At 35.6% G+C, this 22428-nt stretch overlaps 1 protein-coding gene across 11 annotated transcripts in view; it reads left to right on the top strand.

The window, feature by feature from the left end:
• Positions 1-22428, top strand: part of KIF21A (kinesin family member 21A) — a 158300-nt gene that overhangs the window by 73370 nt on the left and 62502 nt on the right. For all 11 annotated transcript variants that reach the window (XM_045776508.2, XM_045776503.2, XM_045776512.2 and 8 more), the window contains exons 2-8: positions 11208-11430; positions 11556-11738; positions 13123-13272; positions 13982-14116; positions 14886-15053; positions 17090-17205; positions 21854-22049. In XM_045776508.2, coding sequence (XP_045632464.2) covers positions 11208-11430; positions 11556-11738; positions 13123-13272; positions 13982-14116; positions 14886-15053; positions 17090-17205; positions 21854-22049 — 1171 coding nt within the window. The remainder of the gene's footprint in view (positions 1-11207; positions 11431-11555; positions 11739-13122; positions 13273-13981; positions 14117-14885; positions 15054-17089; positions 17206-21853; positions 22050-22428) is intronic.

Here is a 22428-nt window from a genome sequence, read left to right as displayed (position 1 = left end):
CAGTCTCCTAAGGCCCAGGGTATGGTGAAAATGGGTGAAGAATCAATCTGCAGGAGAAAAATGAAAAGAATTTTGCAGAGATCCAATATGGCTTTTGTGTGGTATCTTTCATCTTGCAGAGACTACAGTGTTCATTTTAGAGAATAATGTTTTGACTGGGATGCCTGCTTACACGGTGTCATAACATTCATAATACATTCCTAAATTCTAGCAACTTTTATTATCTTAGTGCTTGTCCTTAAAGAACTGTGTTACAACCAGGAACAAATGCACTTCATTTATCTTTGCCTGAACTGACCTTTACTCTCTTCTCTGCCTGGAAGATTCTAATCACCTCTCAAAATCTAGGTCAAATATAATTTCCTGCTGAAGCTTTTCCTGTAACTATCCTATTCTCCTTGACTAATCTTTATTCCATTTCTCCTTTATACATAATATTCCATACTGAACACATACTTAATTTTCTTCTGGCTCTTCGTTTTGTTTTGTGTTTTTTTTTCTGTCTCCCATGGCTACCTTTCTCAAGGTCTTTGTTTTTAAAGTCCTTGCTTTACACATTGACATTTAGTAAGGATTTATTGACTCAGTGAGGTTTTCTGATGGTCTTGGGTTATAGACATGCCACCATGTACAGCCACCAGCAACAACAGAAATTTGATGACCACTTCAGACAGTAGGTGAATGGGTCATGTCATCACTTAACATACCCCTTTTCCTTATTCTCTCAGTTTTTTGGAGTAGAAGTTTTCCTATTTTTGGGGAGAGAGGCTAAAGAAGAAAACCCAGGGTTTCTAAAAGTATTAATTACAGTGATGTAGAGGATACCCCCTATGAAAGGTAGTAGTTTCCTCACTTAAGAGAGTATTTCTTTCAATGTACTGAATCCTTAGTTGAATTATGGGGATGAGAAAGTATGAGACATGGGAGTGGAAGTCAGAGGAAGCCGGTGTCCCATCATTCTTTTCCCCCTACTTTCCTTTCCCTAATTAGCCAGTGGGGAACTGTACTTGAGGGAAATAAATCTTTGTTTTCCTAAGTGGTGTTACAAGCCAAAGACCGAGTAGGTTAGTCTAGGAATCGCAGCACAAACATCAATGCATATCTTTTGGTGTTCCTGAGTGAGAATAAACTTGAGTCAGGTGGACCACACAGAGATGAAGGCTGTAGGATAGAAAGCTAATTATACAGATTAGGATGGGATTTCTGAGTAATTTTTAAAAGTGGTTCGTCATTAATGGATTAAAAAGTGAACTTCTCTCCATCTCTTCCCTTCATAAAAGTGTGTACTTCCTGGTCCCAGGTACGCACTGCTGCATTTTATTGTTCTTAAGCTTTTTACATAATTAATCTCTTTAATGGAATTACCGAGGTGTGTTTCTTTCTTGAGTGTCTTGGAGAAATACCTTTCTTCCCATCAATCATCACTGTAATTAAAGATCCATTTCAGGAAGGGGAATTTCTTTTTGTAGACCTATGTTACTTATTATTTATGCCATGCCTGAGTTCTTAAGAAAACAATTCAGCAAGGCCACAAATGGTCTACGAGTTCCTATGATGTGTCAGAAACTCTCTTCTAGAACAAAAGATAGAGGGTTAAAGTAGGGTAGATCCTTCCTTAATGTGTGTCTGCTAACTGGAATGAACTAGGGGATGATCAAAAAAGGGACCAGAAACTCTGATGGCTCATTTGTGGTGGCAATGTGATAGCTGTCCTACTTTTTAAGAAATGGAAGGGAAGAAATTAGTAAGATAAAATTAACAGTAAGATATCAAATTGAACGCTAGTAAGTAGCATCCAATATAATGATCATCCAAAACACTGACAAATGAGAAAAAAAAAGGGCAAAGGATCTGACAAGGGAAAAGATTTATTGGTGTATAAGAAGAACAAAGGTGTTAACAAGGTGCCAAGTGGGCTAGTTACAGATAGCTGTAAGTAACAGAACTACACAAAGTGGGAATCAGGTCAGATTATTGAGTAAACTGGAGAACTACCACAATCTCGTGGGGGATGAGATCAGAATAACTCAAGCAAAAAAAAGAAGAGACCTTTTACAAAGACATTTAGGTAATGGAAAGATTTGTCACATTTTTAAAACTGTAGGTTAGGGACAACAGTGTATTCTAACAGAATAAGAGATTAACAATGGCCAAATGCAAAAAGGAAGACATTTGTTTGTTATTTCCTTTCTGTTTATGGGGAAAAATAAAAATATCTGGATCAATTAGGAAAAGAAAGGTTTCTTTCTCGTGTTGCCTTGAATAAAACAGAGACAGGGCTAGGAGAAGTGAGGGTGTAAGAGAAAGTCTGGAAGGTACTTAAAAACTACATGTGTTTAAAAATACGGGTTTGGATGGGACTAGAGGATATTATGCTAACCGAAATCAGTCAGTCAGAGAAAGACAAATACCATATGATTTCACTCATATGTGGAATTTAAGAAACAAAACAGATGAACATAGGAGAGGGCTGCCTGGGTGGCTCAGTCAGTTAAGCATCTGCCTTCAGCTCAGGTCATGATCCCAGGGTCCTGGGATTGTGCCCCGCATCAGGCTCCCTGCTTGGCGGGGAGCTTGCTTCTCCCTCTCCCTCTGTTGCTCCCCCTGCTTGTATACTCTCTGTCAATTAAATAAATAAAATCTTAAAAAAGAAAAAGATGAACAGAGGGAAAGAAAGGAAAAATAAAATAAGATAAAAACAGAGGAAGGCAAACCATAAGAGACTCTTAACTATAGGGAACAAACTGAGGGTTGTTGGAGGGGTGGTGGGTGGGTGGATGACTTAAATGGGTAATAAGCATTGAGGGGGGGCACTTGTTGTGATGAGTACTGGGTGTCATAGGTAAGTGATGAATCACGAAATTCTACCCCTGAAACTAATACTATACTATATGTTAACTAACTTGAATTTTTTAAAATTAACTTGAATTTAAATAAAATATTGAAAGAAAAAAATAAAAATATAGGTTTGATTCCAGCATGTTTGGACTTAGGTTAATGAGTGATGTTAGTGTTACTCTTATAATTTAGGGGGAAAAGAAAAACAACTGGTGACTGCACAAGTCCTAGGAGGGTATAAATTATAATGGCATGTGTTTATTTACTTAAATCAGCATCCCTTTAGTAACTATAAATCATTGATTAGTTATTTGTCAACATTCTTGTCACTAGCATTTAATCAAATTTAAATCAGAATAAGGACAATGTTTATCATAATGATTTATTTCCCCTTTTTAAAAGAACCTGTTACTTAGGAACTTCATTCTCTTCCTTTCTGAGTGAAATTTCTTTATTGGTTATATGGAGATAGTAAAAATGATGGTAATACTGAAAGGGATAAAACTTCCCATTTTGGTTGCTGTTGTACTCTGTTTTAGTATGAATAGAGGGATAATGAGGCTTGGTTATTTATTGCTATGAAAAGGTTAACTTTAGGGTTATGACTTGTCATTGCAAATGGAGGTGTAACATTATTCAGCTTGATGATCTTTGCATGGCAATATATATTTGTATATTTATATGTATATGTACACTTACATATCTATGTAGTGTTCATTGTTATATTATACTTCTATTCCTCATTAATAGTTTTACATTTAGTTGTTCTAAAGACTCAGGGCATCTGAAGTGTGTTTTGAAAAATGTGGCAATAGTCTGGGGAGCCTACGAATAAATCATACATACCATGTTGGGAGGCTCAAGTGGAATTAAGATGATAAAAGTGCCTTATAAAGGAACTGACTTAGAGAATTTTCAAGTGGTGCTGTAGCAACAATAACACTTTATACCTACATAGACTTTTATTGCCACATACTATCTCCTTTGTTCAACATTCTGTGATGTGGATATTGCAGTCATAATATTACCATTTTATAGATAAGGAAACTGAGGCTAAGAGAGTGACTTGCCAAACTTCATAGTTAGTATGTTAAGACCTAGGAAAAGTCTGAGATTTTACCCACTTTACAAGTTAATAAGCTAGTCTGTTACTCTTTTCATGTATAGTGGCAGAAGCCACAAGGTTCTTGAGTTAGAGACAAAGCATTGTAAGCTTCATGATGATTTGAACTGCTTCCCAATTCCTCTCTTCCTCCAATCCATGGAGGCAATGCAGGTGGGCCAATTCTATGGGTGCTGTGCAAGTTGTAGGGCATTGAAAAACACTGAACTGGGGATTCACTGATTTTATAGTAGACAGAAGCAAGCTAGCTCTTTGTCAGGTAGAAGACATTATCCCTAAAGGTTGCTTGCAGCAAATGCAACTTTGAGAAATGATCCTTAAAAAGAGCAGTCAGGGTCTTGTGTTCTTGGCATATCCAGCAAGAATGTGCAGGGATGCTCAGGTCTCAAGGTGGATTGCCTCTTCCAACAGCATGTGGCAGAATTAAACTTTAAAAACTCATTTTTTTTTTAGTTTGATGACTAAAACTCAATTATTTTGAGTTTGATGACTAAAACTCTAGCTGAACAGGTAGTAGCTATAAGCCCCCCAGTTCTACCCCCATATATTTGTCTTCTTATTTTTTGGTCCTATCCAGGACATCTTGGAACACTCTTGGCTTATTTGATATACTCATTTACTAAAACCAGTTATTGTTATTATGAAGGCAGAGAACAGAAAACAGGGCCCAACTTAAGAAAGTTACTGGTCTCAGTCTCCAAATCTCCTCTCATCTTCACTAGCTACTGCCACTGCAAGGAGCTGTGGTTATGTTTTTATAAATGAAGTTCCTTGTTCCTATGGCACAGTTACATTTGCTATAAAAATTGAAGGGAATGATAGGAACCATGAAAAAATAAGGAACAAGTCATGTAACTAATGGTGGGTATAGGAAAAAAAAAAGATTGTTTATTGATAATTCTTTTAAGTAAGGAGTTTGCTTTCTTAAAGGAATAATTAAAATATAATTTGAAATTAGAAAGGATCTTAGGAATATTAAATCTTAAATCCAGGCTCCCCATCTTATAGGTTAAAAACTTGAGACACAGGATGGTCAAATAATTATTCAAAGTCAGGTTTCTAGTAACAGAGTAAAATGATGGAGCAAAGTTAGATTATGGTGATAATCACATGCCCAGTATTGGACTGTTACCCCCCTTAACTCGAGCAGTTTATAGGATTCAGTTAGTAAATGTTGAATTACTTTGTTTTATGATTGGATAAGATCTGTTCCCTGTTCTCAAAGAATTCATTTGCTAGTAGAGCAATAAGAATTCAATTTGTTAGCTACCATTCTAACACCATGTACAAATTGCATAGATTAATTCAAGCTTGGGGTAGTCAGGGAAAGCTTTATAAAGGTACAGATGTTTGGGTTAGGTCTTGAAAAATTACAAAGAGGTTTTTATGCAAGGATGGAGGCTTGGCATTCCAAGTAGAGGGAAAACCACATGCATTTGCATGGTGAATGAAACGATACAAAGTGATCAAGAAATGATCAGTGGTTTGGCGTAGCTGGATATAACTAGATTTGAAAATGGAATGACAGGTAGAATACAGATTAGGAAAATGTTAGACACCATGTTAAATAATTAGGACATTTTGGGGGAGAAAACACTGACATTTTAAGGCAAGTTGGCATATGAGGTTTAAAGGAAAAGATTGGTTCAGAAATCAGAATCAATTAAAAAAAGTGATGTCACAAAAGCCAACTGCAGATAAGAATTGAGAAATATGGTGTATGAAGGGTAGCAGAATATGCCTCCCCCAAATATGCCATTTTGATATAAGGATTATTTTGAGTGGAAGGCATTTTTTTTTTAAATAAAAACAGATATAAAGATCTCTGCCTCTTCCTATTTGTCTAAAAGCAGGACGTAAATTTGTAAAGGTGTTTCCCCTCCCTTCTGGACTGGGAAGTACAGAAGTTAGTCTCTAGAATGAAAATGGAGGAACCTACATAACAAACTTTACTAACTAGCACTTATCTTCCTTTAGTTTCTCCTTATGTTTACCTTCCCACTGTTTGCTGTTCTAGAAACTAAGTCCTTTTTCCTTTTGTTAATATGCTATGTAAGTCCAGGTTCTAACCAATCTTTGAGTTATTCATCACTGAGTATTCCCATGTGTATGCATGATGTACATGTGAACAAACTTCTGTTTGTTTTTCCTTTGTTAGTCTGTCTTTTATCAGTCTAATTTACAGGACCACAGCCAGGAGAACCTAAGAGGATAGAGGAAAAAGGTTTTTTCCTCCCCTACAGGTTATAAATAGGGTCAAATGCTTTTGAAAAGAGGTCAGATAGGATGAAGACTAAAAAAGGTCCACTTAGTTGGAAATGAAAAGTGCTTCTTTGGTGCCTCTTTCTGAGCAGTTTCAGTAGTGTGTGAGAGCAGAAGCTAACTAGCTATATGTCAAGGGAAAGATTTAGACATGAGAAAATGGAGATATTTGTTCATGTATTTTTATCTTAAAACTGAATAACGAACAGCTTCAATCATATTCTGTTTCAAGCCTTCAGTCTTTGCAAACTAGATACAACAGATTTCTTTTCTTTTCTTTTCTTTTCTTTTCTTTTCTTTTCTTTTCTTTTCTTTTCTTTTCTTTTCTTTTCTTTCTTCCCTTTCCTCCTCCTCTTCTTCTTCTTCTTCTTCTTCTTCTTCTTCTTCTTCTTCTTTTCTTCTTGGTACGGCTCTCCATGGGTTTTCCTGTTCAGACCCACCCATTGGTCAATGGTCCACAAAGGGATAAAAAGCTGTACCTCATGCTGAGAAAAAAAGCACATTCTCTAGCACAACTGTCACTCTTTTCCATAATGGCCTCACCCAGCCTACATTCATTTTCAATGTAACATTTTTTTATTTTTATTTTTTTTTAAAGATTTTATTTATTTATTCGACAGAGATAGAGACAGCCAGCGAGAGAGGGAACACAAGCAGGGGGAGTGGGAGAGGAAGAAGCAGGCTCATAGCAGAGGAGCCTGATGTGGGGCTCGATCCCATAATGCCGGGATCACGCCCTGAGCCGAAGGCAGACGCTTAACCGCTGTGCCACCCAGGCGCCCCTCAATGTAACATTAAAAAAAAAAAAAACCCTAAATAGAGATAATCTGTATTAGCAAATTAGTATTATAGACAGAATCCATGTGATTGTTGGCCTTTATCATAATATTGCTAGGAAATATTGGAATATCTTATCCTAAATATTTATGACATAAGTTTTATGCATAAATGTTTTTCTTTAAGAAGCAATTTATATATCTACTTAAATGATGACACAGTTTGAAAAACCTGGAAGGTCTTATTATTTCTTAGTGTTAATGTTAGCTGAAATGTTAACACTGATTCTTTCTTAGTGTTGGGATTAGATGAATATGTTTAATGTTCTTATTTTTACATAAAAATACTAAGAAAGAAGGTATTTCAAAATATTTAGAGTCATAAATGTCAGATTCTATTTTTATTTTTATTATTTTTTTGAGATTCTATTTTTAGTCTGTTATTTCCCAGTAGGACTGATATAGTTTGTCTATATATAATTTTAAATTATAGTTTTGAAATTGAGGTTTGTAGCTGGGTAAATTTCAAATTCTTCACATTATTAAAGCAGTTGAATGGTTTGGGTTAGAACTTCCATGTGAGAATTCTTGGGTATAAATTTAGGGAATTATTGAGTTTAAAATACTAATTTTTGAAGGGGAATTATAAAGGTGAATGAATATATCTCTAGCCTTTGAAATATAGTCAATCTCCAGTTATCTGCATGTACAGGAGACCATCCTCTTCTAGGTGGGAGTTTCTCTGACCTGTTGGGAAGCTACCACTGCCTGGATCCAGTTGAAATGGGTTCCGCCCATCCTGCTGGTTTTTAAAGCCTCTCTCTCTCCCCGCCCATGCAAACGGGTGGAATTGCTCATCATCATGCTTCAAACACAATCCTCCTTGCCATCAGCAAGGATAATAATCAGATGAATAGAGGTTGGGAGATTAAATTCTGAATGACATTGGCATTCTAAAATTGGCTGTCATATCTGCAATTCAAATAGCATCTACTTTTTCTTTGTTATGTTAAAATGAAATTAGAAATAATCTTAATAGCCAAATAAGTTAGCCTATGGTTATAATAATTTCCTTAAAATTAATGAGACACTGATTTCAAACAGTAGACCGGTGCTCATTTTCATTTAGACAGTTTGAGTTTATTTTTATCTGTTTAATTATATGGGATTTGTTAAGCTTCACAGTGCAGCTCTAAAGAAGGGAGAGAGCAGAATCCTGGGGGCATGAAGTAGAGAGAGAAAAGATATGATTTTATGTTGGAATGCAAAGAGTTAGCTAGAGCATTCTGAAGAAGTGAAATCTAAATAGAGACTGAAAACATGAGATGTTCAGGCTGGAAAAGGAATTAGGAATTGAGAGGGTGGGGAAGAATGTCCAGGGAAAGAGGGCAGTATATTTGAAGGTATAGAGGCTAGAGAGAGCATAGCTAATTAGTGAAACTGTTTAAAAATAATCCATCACAACTGCCACCATCAACAACCAAAATTCTTTATTTCAAAGATGAAGGAAGCATGGCCAGAGGAGAGACTGCAGAGGGATTTAGAGATGTACTGAAGGATTTTAAGCAAGGTAGTGACCTGATCAACTTCATATTTTATGAATATCACTGATATTGCAGTGTATGGAACAGATTGGTGGGGACAAGAATTGGCACAGACAGGCTAGTGAGGAGACTTGGAATAATCCAAGTAAGAAATAATGGTGGTGTTAAAGGGGAAGGAAAGAGATTGGTGGGCTCTTGAACTATTTCAGAGATAATAATAGCTCTTGGAGATCAATTAAGTAGATGGAATAGGGAAAAGGGAGTAATTGAGGTTGACTCTCCTGTTTCTAGCTTGGCAGCAGTCGGGACGGTGACTCTCCCGAGGAGGATGGGAATTTTGTTATGGTTTCCACCCCATGATTGGATGAAGTGAGATAGGAAAAAAGGAGTTTGGAAGGAAGAGAATATTCATTTCGAGAAAGACCACTTACTCCTCAAGAAAACGTGGAGCGAGAAAGCCAAAGCTACTACTGCCATTAGCTCTTTCTATAGTCCATGGTTGTGGCTTCTTATAAGAAACCCTTTATTTTATTTGTTATATCATTTTATTTTTATAACAGTATATAAATATTATTTTCCTTTCCCCCTTTTTAAAATACAGTATCCTGCAGTCAAATAGTGTTAGATCTAAAAGGACCTTGGAAATTATGGTTTCTGTCCACAGGTGAGGAAATTGGAGCTCTGAGAGAAGACTGTATGATACCTGTGGAGTGACAGAAGTAGTGAAACCCAGGTCTCCTAATGGCCACTTTATTGCTCTTTCCACAGTACCTAGCCAGCTCCACATTGATTATTGTGTTTCATTAAAACAAACAAGTGAAATTGAAGACTTGATAAAAGAAAAATATCATTATCACAGAGGAAAGAAAAAATTGCATAAATAAATATATTGTTTACCTAACACATTTTTTTGGTAGTATAGAATTCAATTTTAGATAAGCAGGGTTGCAGAAATTCAGTCCCTTCTCAGTATTATCTTTCCTATCCTTCCATTGACCTTCCATCCTGATGAACCTGGAAGGGTTAAAAGTCAGGCAATCTGGTCTTAGGTTTGGTTTTATCTCTAATAAATTGATGAACTCATTCCACTTCTATTAACCCCATTAAAAAAAAAAGAAAAACTCAGATCTCGAAAAATAAGAATTTGGGACCAGATTCTTTTAAAATCCTTTCTTTGGTCTGTCTTTATCATTTATGTTTTCTGTCACTGGTTGTCTTACTTTCTTCCTTAGACTGCTTCTCCTTCTTCATGGCAAATAGGAATTATTTATTTATTTATTTATTTTTAAAGATTTTATTTATTTGAGAGAGAGAGAGAGACAGAGAGCACAAGCAAGGGGGGAGGCCAGACGGAGAGGGAGAAGTGGACTCCCCCCCTGAGCTGGAAGCCCAACATGGGGCTTGATCCCAGGACCCTGAGAGATCATGACCTGAGCCCCAGGCAGATGCTTAACCATCTGAGCCACCCAGGCGTCCCCAAAATAGGAACCTTTTAAAAAACCTAGGTACAGTAAGTCAGTGAGGTGTATGTCTAGCATAGCCCTTTTTTTTCTTAAATATTTTATTTATTTATTTGAGAGAGAGGGAGCTCACGTGTGATGCACAAGTGCAAGGGGGTGCTGTGAGGAGGGGCAGAGGGAAAGAATCCAAGCAGACTCCTTGCCAAGTGTGGAGCCCTCTGGGGCCACAGGGCTTGGTGTAAAGTGGGACTAGATGCAGGGCTTGATCTAACGACACCAAGATCATGACCTGAGCCGAAATCAAGAGTCAGATGCTTAACCGACTGAGCCAACCAGGTGCCCCAGCATAGTCTTTTTATAGATTAAATAGAATAGGACCAGATTTTGGTTCGTTCTGTTAGCAACATATCACCATATTTACTTTCCTTCTTTAAAAATAGGCCTTGATCAGGAAGAGAAGCAGAAGAGGAAAGTATGAGAATCTGGAGTAGATGGGGGTTGGATGTAGGGTGGGTATAATGCTGTGGTTTTCCAAGTAGAGAGAGGACACCCTAGGAGGTATGCATGTTGATTTACTGGGTTTTGGAGGGAAAATATTGGAACTTCTCTTTGTATATATTTTTAATTTCTTTCTTTACAAAATTCTGCTTTTGTGTATATCATAATACATGACACATCAATAGAGTATGTGCATATCATTTATAATGAATACATATACATATATATTATGAGAGTGTGCTTCAAGATGTTAAGCTGACAGAAGGATATGCTTAAACAAGTTTGGAAACCATTGGTGAGGAATTTGCAAAAAAGGCAAGTCAGGGGCATCAAGATAAATATTATGTCCTTAATTTCTCACTTTTGGTTATTGTCTTCCCTGGAAATAAAGAGAAGAAACTTAAAACAAAAATAACAACAAACAGCATTTTGATGGCAGAATTAATTTTAACTGACTCTTTAACTTGTTAGAGTTGTAGAAAAGCATTCACCCACAAAAGTATTCAAGATTAATTTTATTCTTGTTCATGATTTTTGGGATTGTCAAATTGACTCAGTATAATTTAATTTATTTAAACTTTACAACTGAAGAGGCAGTAGTAGATTACGTAGTGTTTTAAAAAGATTTGGTGAGGAATTTTTAAGTTTTGTGTTTTTCAGTTTTTTCCATTCATTTTATTTTATTTTTTCCAATTATTTCTCACAGAATAAGACCACAGCTTGCCAAAGAGAAGATTGAAGGATGCCATATTTGTACATCTGTCACACCAGGAGAACCTCAGGTCTTCCTAGGGAAAGATAAAGCTTTTACTTTCGATTATGTGTTTGACATTGAATCTCAGCAAGAGCAGATCTACACTCAATGTATAGAAAAACTGATAGAAGGTTGTTTTGAAGGATACAATGCTACGGTTTTTGCCTATGGACAAGTAAGTACCAAATTATTTTCATAGAAGCTGTAACTTTTCAGAAGTGTCAGTTCACTTGCACTTTTATTTTTGTTTCTTGAACTTATTAATATCAAGCATGCATTTTTCTTTGTTCTTTTATTCAGACTGGAGCTGGCAAAACATATACAATGGGAACAGGATTTGATGTTAACATCATTGAGGAAGAACAGGGTATTATCTCTCGTGCTGTTAAACACCTTTTCAAGAGTATTGAAGAAAAAAAACACACTGCAATTAAAAATGGGCTTCCTCCTCCAGATTTTAAAGTGAACGCCCAATTCTTAGAGGTAATAGTATAATTGTATCATTAGTTTCCTTTATATCTTATCCTTAAAACCGTAACCCTTATGATTTTATACTGCCAGTTTCTAGTATAGTATTTGGCACTTAGTGCTTAATAAGTAACATTTGAGTAAATTAATTTTAGGTAATAGGTCATGGTAACAATAGATAATAAGTAATAAATACTCTTTCTTGTTGGTATTAAAAATTATAAACACTTGACCAGAGTCCATAGAGTAAAATAATTAATGTTTATTTCAGACTCCATCTTATAATTACTGTTGTAATGTAGTCAGGCTTACAAAGATCTGGGAACTCAGCAGCTAAGGAGGGAAGATGTGCGGAATAATAGGATTGAGGCTGTAGTAGCACTAACTGGGCTGCAGAAGCTGGTATTGCTACAAGGATAGGCCTATGTTTTATGCAATGTCCAAAGGTTGGGGCAGGTTTGGATTAATTTAGGGCAGTCTGGTCTGGTGGGAGGAACATGACAGTAAGGGGACATCTGGGATTTGAGCAATATTGCAGTTAGGTGGATGGCAGCGTTATAATTCTGGGTGCTTGGTCCAAAGAGTGTTCTAGTCTAGTTCTAGCTTGGATTGCCTGAACTAATCATTTTAATCATTGATGAAATAGTTTGTTTGGCATTATATAGCACAAAATAGAAAACTTAATTCAAATTAACATCAGTTATCTTACTGCTGATTTTAAGGGACATCCCAATTTAGTAAAAACTAAGAATAATGTAGCTATGTACTTCTTACCAAAAGAAAGTTAATTAGTGGTGAAAAAAGAAAAGAAACAGTGTTCTTCTGCCTTCCCTTTCACCATCCAAACGTTGTTAGGCATTGTGACTTCAAGCTATTGATAGAAAAATAGGTGTCTGCATTCTCTTCTAAGGTGTAATCTTCTTTGCCAGTATTGATACAGAAACACTAATATCATTGCTGACCTTGGAAAAATACTAAGTATTAGTTTTTAGATGCATTAAGAAAGGTTGTGGGACAATAGGAAATATTTTTTGCTGAAGTAGTAAAATTTCTTAAAATCTTCCCTAAGCTTCGGATTTGTCTGCATTTGGTATTTCTGAGTTTACTTATATTTGTAAATATTTGTTTATCTCTTATAAATGATTAACAGATCATTTTAGCTAGTTTCCAGCACATTAATCATGATTAAGTCATTTACTGTTCTTACTCTTACAAAGAAATCTGGCATTTATTTGTATTTGTAATAATAATTGTATCATTCATTTTTATGTGTTATTTTAAAGAAATATGTTATTTTGAAGATGTTTTAAGATATGTTTGAAAGATAATATGCAATTTTTGTTAATAGCCATGAGGCAGTTTCTGCTAAAATTAAGCTTATAATAATTCTTTTTGATAGCTATATAATGAAGAGGTCCTTGACTTATTTGATACCACTCGTGATATTGATGCAAAAAATAAAAAATCAAATATAAGAATTCATGAAGATTCAGCTGGAGGAATTTATACTGTGGGAGTCACAACACGTACTGTGAATACAGAATCAGAGGTGACATTTATGTTAAAGTTAAAATAGAGCATATTTGGCTTTATTTAATAATCAGCTTTACTGATAGTTTGCTTAAGATCAAGAATGAGATTTGTATTCTCATATGTAATATGGAGTTAAAATCTTGTCTTCTTTCCCCATTTTTTTTATATCAGGATTTTATTATCTACAATGTCAGGGCTATGATAAAGTCAGTACATTTATCATAGCATGAAAAGAATCTAAGGCAATGTATGTATAGTTTTCTTTCACAGCTAGAGAAAGAGAGATCATTGAAGGTGAAGGATGAGACCCCAATCCTTTTGTTCCTTTTGCTGTCACATATGTAGGATAATACCATGGTTCCTAAAGGGAAACTATTAAGAAAACTTATAGAAAAGTATTTCAAGAGAAGATATACAGAAGGGCCCCAGCAATTCAAGTTGCTCAGTTTGTTCCCAAGTGTTCTACTGTTAACAGTTTTGGAATGGAAGCTGCAAATGTCAGCAAATGACAAACAATGGAATCTCAGTGTTTTCTCCTATTAAAAAAATAATACACTATTATACTGAGAAGTTCAGCTCAGAAAGTGCCTGTAACAAATAATATGAAAATCCACATCTTTTATATCTCCCTAATATGGTAGGTTTTGACCATTAGCTTAGATTTCTGATTGTATGGTGTCTTGTTTAAATATTGCTCAAGTAAAATCTTTCTTTTCCTTTTCCAGATGATGCAGTGTTTGAAGCTGGGTGCTTTATCCCGGACCACAGCTAGTACCCAGATGAATGTTCAGAGCTCTCGTTCACATGCCATTTTTACCATTCATTTGTGTCAAACCAGAATGTGTCCACAAATAGATGCTGTGAGTTTTTAGTTCTAATTTCCTTCCTTCCTTCCTTCCTTCCTTCCTTCCTTCCTTCCTTCCTTCCTTCCTTCCTTCTTTTCTTTTCTTTTCTTTTCTTTTCTTTTCTTTTCTTTTCTTTTCCTTCTTTTCAAGATTTTATTTATTTATGTAGCTGAGCAGGGAGCCCGATGCAGGACTCTGGGATCATGACCTGAGCTGAAGCAGACACTTAGCCGATTGAGCCACCCAGTTCTAATTTCTTACACTTGTCAGCTTCATTTTCCTAAGAATCCACATAAATCCCAGGACAGTACATTTAAGCCAAATTTAGTTTGGCTAATCATTCCTTTTCCTAATGAGATGCTTCTGATTATATTTAAACTGAAGCTGGCCAACTATGTAAGATTTTGAAATTAAAAAATGGATATGTGTCTGCAGCAGCCAGAAAGCAAGCTGTGGCTTGATGGTGACGGATATAGTTACCCGAGACCCTTTGCTTTGAAGACTCTGTGCCTTACAGGTTTCTTTTCATCAACATAAGCAAAGCCTCAGTTGATGACAGCTGGTTTCTGACTGGCAAGCTTCTTTCTACCTTTGTCTAATAAGCTTATTGCCAGTAGACTTTTTTACATTTACATTTATTTGGCTACTTGCCTATTTTTGAATATTATATGTATTAAAATATATTTATATTTATTTAATATATGTATAATGAGGGCAAGTTGGGGTTTGAGGATATTTAGTGTCACATTAATAAAATATTTTTGATTATTTTCTTCAACTGCAGGAAAATGCGATTGATAATAAGGTGATTTCTGAATCATCACAGCTGAATGAATTTGAAACCTTGACTGCAAAGTTTCATTTTGTTGATCTGGCAGGATCAGAAAGACTGAAGCGTACTGGAGCTACAGGCGAGAGGGCGAAAGAAGGCATTTCCATCAACTGTGGGCTTGTATGTCCTTTTCCCTTTTGTAATACATAATACCCAAGTGGAAATCCTTCATGTGCTGAGCTGAGAAATGAAAGTTATAGTAAACTTATAAACTTAGGAGTAATGCACATTATAGGCTTTCTTTCTTTAAAACATTGCAAATTTTTACATGTGTATAAATTTAGTTGGATTAAATTTTATGATATATGCATAAAATAATATATATAGTAGAAATGATTTTAAGAATTCTGCCCACCTTTAAAAATAAATTGTCAAAATCAGCATTTAATATTAAATATTTCATGAGACAACTTTCAAATTAGGTTATTTTGATAACATTTTATGACAATCATTTTATTTTGGGAATTACAGACAATTTTTAAAAAAGTAATGATTGTTTTAAAATGAGAATTTTCATGTATTATATTAAGAGTTAATTTTAATACCATGCCACCTAGTGGTGTTTTTGATTGCAAAACACCTTGCGTTTGCTAGTATAATTAATGCTTTCATTATATGGAAGAGAAAGTTTTAGGGCAAGTTTTTGTATAATAAACCTTTTCCTATTGACTTCATTATAAAATTGGACATTTGTTCCTGCATAAAAGTAATGGCATCCTTAAATTTCTGTGATGCAAATAGCATCAGGGCTTGTGTTTTCTTTTTTTTTTTTTTTAATTTTTTTTTTAAAGATTTTATTTATTTATTTGACAGAGATAGAGATAGCCAGCGAGAGAGGGAACACAAGCAAGGGGAGTGGGAGAGGAAGAAGCAGGCTCATAGCAGAGGAGCCTGATGTGGGGCTCGATCCCATAACGCCGGGATCACGCCCTGAGCCGAAGGCAGACGCTTAACCGCTGTGCCACCCAGGCGCCCCAGGGCTTGTGTTTTCTGCGTTGCTTTCCACCCTCCCTTCCCAGAGCTGGGGACTCTAATCAGATGGTCCTATTTTACTATTGCCCAGTATTTGCTCCTAGATGATTGTAACTTTTTTGGTGTGGAAATTAACAACCAAGGCTGAGTAGAGAGAGCCAGACTTCCCAACTCCAACACCCATCTTGATGCTTATGCTATGGTTCAATATTGTGTTAAAGGGAGTGACCTGGATCCTAGACATTGCGTATTGATCTGAATTTCTTAGAAGATAAAATCACAGTGGAATTTCCATTTGTGCTGTCAGGAAAAAACAAAAGCCATTGATCTGTTTTCTTGTTGAAGCCACTGAAACATGTTCAGGTCCATCTGGTAAAGTTTCAGTGTGGCCAGTGATTAAAACTGAAGCTTCTCTGGAGAAGGACAACTAAGACACAATGTGATGCTGATGTCGGTCTCTGCAGGATCCGTTGGTCCTGACAAAGACATGGTTTTAGCTGTTTGCATTACTGACCAAGGTCTAGGTTAGTGCTTATGCTGTAGGTGCCAGTTCAGTGTGGTAGGAAAAACCGTAGGAGTGTCAGGAGGACTGACTAGAGACTTCTGTAATTTGACCTACTTTTTAAATACTGGATGAATAGCACATATTCATTGTATTTCTAAAGATATACTTGTGTTAGGAACACCTTGTTCAGAGAAATCATACTGGTATTTTTATTATGGTTAAAGAAGGTTTTGTTTTTCCAAAAGGAAGCTATATTGCTATAAGAAAGTTTCATGACTTTGTTAAACTGCCTACAGATTTTATTTCTTCATTGAGTTGAGAAGAATTTGAAACATCAGTTGACAATTTTCTGAGGATACAACCTGATGCTCTGATAATTCTAGGGATGGTTAGATGGTGCCGATTTTATCACATTTCTATTTTTAAAGAAAATCTCTGAATAGAAGTTTAGATACTTGTGAGTTATGGGTGTATTATGGTACTAAATTTTGAGTAGTGTCAGTTTTTAGTAGTTAAAAAGACTTTGAAGTATACTTCATATTTCAAAATACAAATGTGAAACAAAACCAAACGTTCTCAATTCTATCATGTCTCCAATTTATTCTTTATAAGCTTTTTTATTTGAGTATTATAATTACTAAAACTTTATTACTTCCTTCTCTTTCTCTCTCTCTATCAGTTGGCACTTGGCAATGTAATAAGTGCGTTGGGAGATAAGAGCAAGAGGGCCACCCATGTTCCCTATAGAGATTCTAAGCTGACAAGACTGCTACAGGATTCCCTTGGGGGTAATAGGTATGCATAAGTGATTATCCTCCATATTCCTGAATTTCACGTACTCATTAATTTTAAAGTAAATTTGTGAAGTGATTTATAAGAACTTTTTTATTATAAAGCAAATTAATAAATGAGGGACTAATAATTTTTAAGTACCTAAAATGTGTGAGTCCTTTTGTATGTGATTATTTCACAAAATCCTTAATACATCCCCTGTTGTAGATGGTGTTGTTTCTATTTTACAGATAAGGAAATTGAAATCCAGAGAGGTTAAGTAATGTATTCAGAGTCACTTAGCTTATAAGTGAATTTCATAGCATGTACTTTTTCTACTATATCACAATTTCTTGCTGTAAGTGCTTGGCACATAGCAGATGCCTAATAAAATTTTGTTGAAAAATACATGCTGTCTTCTAAGTAATTACAGGGTAATCAAATATTGATGCTTTTTACAAAGTCTCCTAAATTTTTTTTTTAAGATTTTATTTATTTATTTGAGACAGAAAGAGAGAGAGCATGCATTAGCATGGTGGGGGTGTGGGGGGGGGGAGCAGACTCTCTGCTGAGCAAGGAGCGGACATGGGGCTCCATCCCAGGACCCTGAAATCACAACCTGAGCTGAAGGCAGACGTAACGGACTGAGCCACCCAGGCACCCCAAAGTCTCCTAAAATGTAACAGTTTTTTACATATGGAAAAACTTTCTTTTTAATGTCAATTGAATGAAATATAGGATGTTTGCTGTTTATTAACTTTGCCAATATCACTGATATTCTTTTTTCCATACTTCAGATATTTCTGATCTATTTCATCAGCTAAACTCATTCTTTTGGTAATGCATTCCTTTTTGTAAACATCAACATGTTGGCTTTACAAGTGGAAACATTTTTGGCATTTAAATTCAATCATAGTGTAATGTAACAAGTTACAGACAACCACAGTGAATCTATCTTACGGTGTTTTCAAAGGTCTGACACATTTATTGGAAAGATTATTAGATGCTATAAAATGATCTGGTAATTACATTTAAAGAATTCCTTTTTTGAACAACTATTCAAAGAATTTTGATAATATAAAATATATTTAGATTTAGGAGTAAAGTTTTGTTTTACAGAATTCAACTGTAACTCAATTATTTTTATATTTCTTCCTTTTATGTAAAGTTTGCATTGTCTTCACTCATTCTTTAAGCACATTCTGTGTATAGATACAATATGGCTTGCATTGTTGCATATTTCTTCTCCTCTATATTTTCATGCTGACCTTTAGTATCAATCTGGGTCTTCCTATAATGAGACCAATTTTTGTTTTTTAAGCCAAATATAAATTTTTCAAGTTTGCTAAATTGTAGATCTTTCCTATATTTATTTCTTAACTATAAAACAAAGCAGAGATGATAAATGTCCTCCCCTTACAAGTTTTAATACTTTTGAGTACTGTAATGGTTCTGAAAGTTTGCTTGCCCTGTAAGCAGTCTAAGATATTTGCACTGTGGGTCTTGAATTCCTCTGGAGTTTCAGATTGGCTATAGCTAAATTGAGATTGGCTACAGTCTCAGATGTTCCTTATTCATTTCCTTACTGAGTGGTAACTCTTCAGCAAAAAAACCCTCTTTTAATCCCATCCTTAGTGAGTCTCAATTCCTGCTTAAAATTTTGAAATTGAACTTCTACTTCAAAAGCATTATACTTTGTATAACCCTTAGAGAACAGAATACCTTTGTATTGTAAAGTCCGTACAAATTACTATTAAAAGAAAAATTAGGGGGTGCCTGCATGGCTCAGTCGTTGGGTGTCTGCCTTAGGCTCAGGTCGTGATCTCAGGGTCCTGGGATGGAGACCCTGCTCAGTGGGGAGTCTGCTTCTCCCTCTGCTGCTCCCCCTGCTTGTGCTCTCTCACTCTGTCTGTCAAATAAATAAATAAAATCTTAAAAAAAAGTTAGATAAAAGATATTATTGGAAATAAACTGTATCTATTTATGTGCATAACTTAGTGACTTTTATTTTCTTAACCAAACTGGCTTTCATAAATTTGTAATGTTTAATATAACATTACAACAAATTTATAGCAAAAATTCTGAAAAAGACAGAAAAATGTAAAGCACAGATAAAAATCAATTATATTTCTGTTCCCTACAAGTAATTACTGTTAACATTGTGATGTATTTCCTCCCTAATGTATGATATAATATGATACATGATATAACATAATAAATAATATATAAGATATATACTATAATAACCTATTTAGGTGATATGGTTTCCTTTAAAACAGAATTGTGGTCTCATATAAACTTTAAAAGTAAACAGCTTTAATGTTTTCTTTGAAGTTTTCATAAATACAACCATTCTTGAAATTCGTATCTTTGGGATTTTATTTAATATGTGATCTTCCCTATACAATAAATCTTAGCTCCTCTTATTCCTGACTTTCACCATCTCCTTAAGCACTTGATCCCAATGCTTCTCAAAATATTTGTGAAGGGCAGGTTCTTCTACCCCACTCCCCAATTTGTGGTGGGTTAATACTGTGCATGACTATACTCAGCTTGACCATTTGTGACTTCCCAGGTAAGTTTGAAAACACTTGAACTGCTCTGTACTCCATTCAATGAGATGAGATCATTGATTACAGCAAGTTCAAATGTTGTAAAAGTGTAAAATGCTTACTCTCAATTTCTGTACTTATTGTGAACGTGTAACAAATATTAGGCTCTCACCAAAATGGGGGCTACACTTTGAGTAGTCCCGTTCTTGAATCAGTGTCCGTAACCGTCACTCTTAACTTGATTATTTTCTTCATCAAAAGAGAGAGCTAGAGATGCATGAATCATTTTTTTTTTAAGATTTTATTTATTTATTTGAGAGAGAGACAGCACAAGCAGGGGACAGGGGCAGAGGCAGAAGGAGAGGGACGAGCAAATTCCCTGTAGAGCAGAGAGCCCTTTTATGCGGGGCTTGATCCCAGGATCCTGAGATCGTAACCTGAGCTGAAGTACTGACTGAGCTACCCAGGTGCGTCTTCATGAATTATTTTAACTTTCTGATCTCTAATAAGTAAATATTATGTATACGTGACACACAGCACAATTACTAATGACCTACTAGATCCCAATATTGTGTTATACAAAGTATATTAATGAATGAACTTTGATGATCCTTATCCTCTAGGAGTTCAGGGTCTAAGAGTTGGGGGTCTATACAATTTTAATATAATAATAATAATATCAACAAAGAAGAGATACATAAAGGATATGAGGAAAAGAAAGAGAGTAGGCAAATCGATGGTTGAATTCTTGGACTAGATGGTACCTGTGTTGAGTCTTGAATAATACTAAGAGTAAATACTAATGGACAAGCATTGTTAAGGGTTAAAGATGGGTGGAATGGGACTCCTTTTAAAAGGGTTACTATGAGTGCTGTGTTGAGATTTTTGGGGGAAGGTGGCACGGACTATCATGCCACCTGGAGGCTACAGGTTAGAATTGATGGGTATGAAATTCCTACCAGGGTGGGTAAATTAGCTCCTTAATTGCAGTTCCTGTACATTTTCTAACTAGTGTGTAAGTGCTGATTATAATCTCCATGTCTGTTTCATTGACAGACAGAATAGCTGGGGCATACTAAGCATTTCACTATCCTATTCTTTGGTTGTCAAAGCAATTCATCTTGACCATAAAGTACTGTTTTCCTTTTTTTTTTTTTTTTAAAGATTTTATTTATTTATTTGACAGAGATAGAGACAGCCAGTGAGAAAAGGAACACAGGCAGGGGGAGCAGGAGAAGAAGAAGCAGGCTCCCAGTGGATGAGCCTGATGTGGGGCTCAATCCCAGGACTCTGGGATCACGCCCTGAGCCAAAGGCAGACGCTTAATGACTGAGCCACCCAGGCGCCCCTGTTTTCCATTTTTATCTGTGTAATCTGGCCCAAAACTCAGGAAATTTGACCACTCAGTCACAGATGAGGTTTTTATTATAAAACATGTGGATTTACTAAATAATTCTTCTTGTTCTGATAGAATTTTTTGTAAATTTCTTTGCTGACATAAAAAATCAGGATACAGGTAGGGCACCTGGGTGGCTCAGTCGGTTAAGCATCTGCCTTCGGCTCAGGTCATGATTTCAGGGTCCTGGGATTGAGCCCTACGTCAGGCTCCCTGCCTAGCTTGTGCTGTCTCTCTCGCTGTCTCGCTCTCTCTGTCAAATAAATAAATAAAGTCTAAAAAAATCAGGATACAAGTAATTAAAAAGAAGAAAAATGTAAAATCCTGAAATATTAAGTAGGTAATGAAAGAAGTGATATTTGAATAGTTGGTCATTCTTATGGATAGATTAAATTCTAGAATTATTTGTTTGCGTTGCTTCAGAAATATTTTGTAAAGAGGTGAGAAATAAATATATGCACTTGTACTTTCTCTAAGTATTAGGGGTAAAAGAAGGATAATATAATTTGATTTTCCCCAATTTCACCTAAGTAAAAATCTTTTTCCTTAAGATAGTCTTAAAGCATGGGGACTTTTAAATTTGCTTTTATTTTTAAATTGGTAGTATCAGTCTTTTAGTATCTTGAAGATAAAATACTCTTCAAAAGGCAGGATATTAAAAATGCTTATTTCAGTGTTTTACTTGCTTTTTTCTGTAAACCTAATTATGCTTTTTAACTTTCAGCCAAACAATCATGATAGCATGTGTTAGCCCTTCAGACAGAGATTTTATGGAAACCTTAAATACCTTGAAATATGCCAATCGAGCTAGAAATATCAAGAACAAGGTGATGGTCAATCAGGACAGAGCTAGTCAGCAAATCAATGCACTTCGTGGTGAGATCACACGGCTTCAGATGGAGCTCATGGAGTACAAAACCGTGAGTGAATGGGTTTGACTTTGCATTTTGTGGTGCGTCTTGTGAAGACAGTGATGTCTTTGTGATGGCTTGTACGTACATGTGTCCAGAGTCTCTTGTCTGTCCAAACAGCGGCTTCCTTCCTTTTGAAGATAGAATTCTCTAGTTTTCCTTGTGGGTAACCTTTAATATTGTTCAGTCTATCAACCTGACCACCTTTTGTTTCAAAAGGGCTTCCTTAGTCACTTTCTTCAGTGACACATACACCACAGAGGGATGTAGTAGAGGGAAAAAGATCTCTTTTGCTTTGAGGCTACGAAAACAGAAGCGTTTTTTTTTTTGTAGAGGTGTAGTATCCTTAAACAAAACTCCTGTATATTTAAGACCCTTTAGCAAACAG

This window comes from Ursus americanus, chromosome 25 (genome assembly GCF_024610735.1).
Source record: "Ursus americanus isolate L20-20 chromosome 25, mUrsAme1.1.p, whole genome shotgun sequence".
Taxonomy (NCBI): Eukaryota; Metazoa; Chordata; class Mammalia; order Carnivora; family Ursidae; genus Ursus; species Ursus americanus.
Note: the sequence above shows the minus strand (reverse complement) of the source record. Positions and strands in the feature narration are given on the sequence as shown.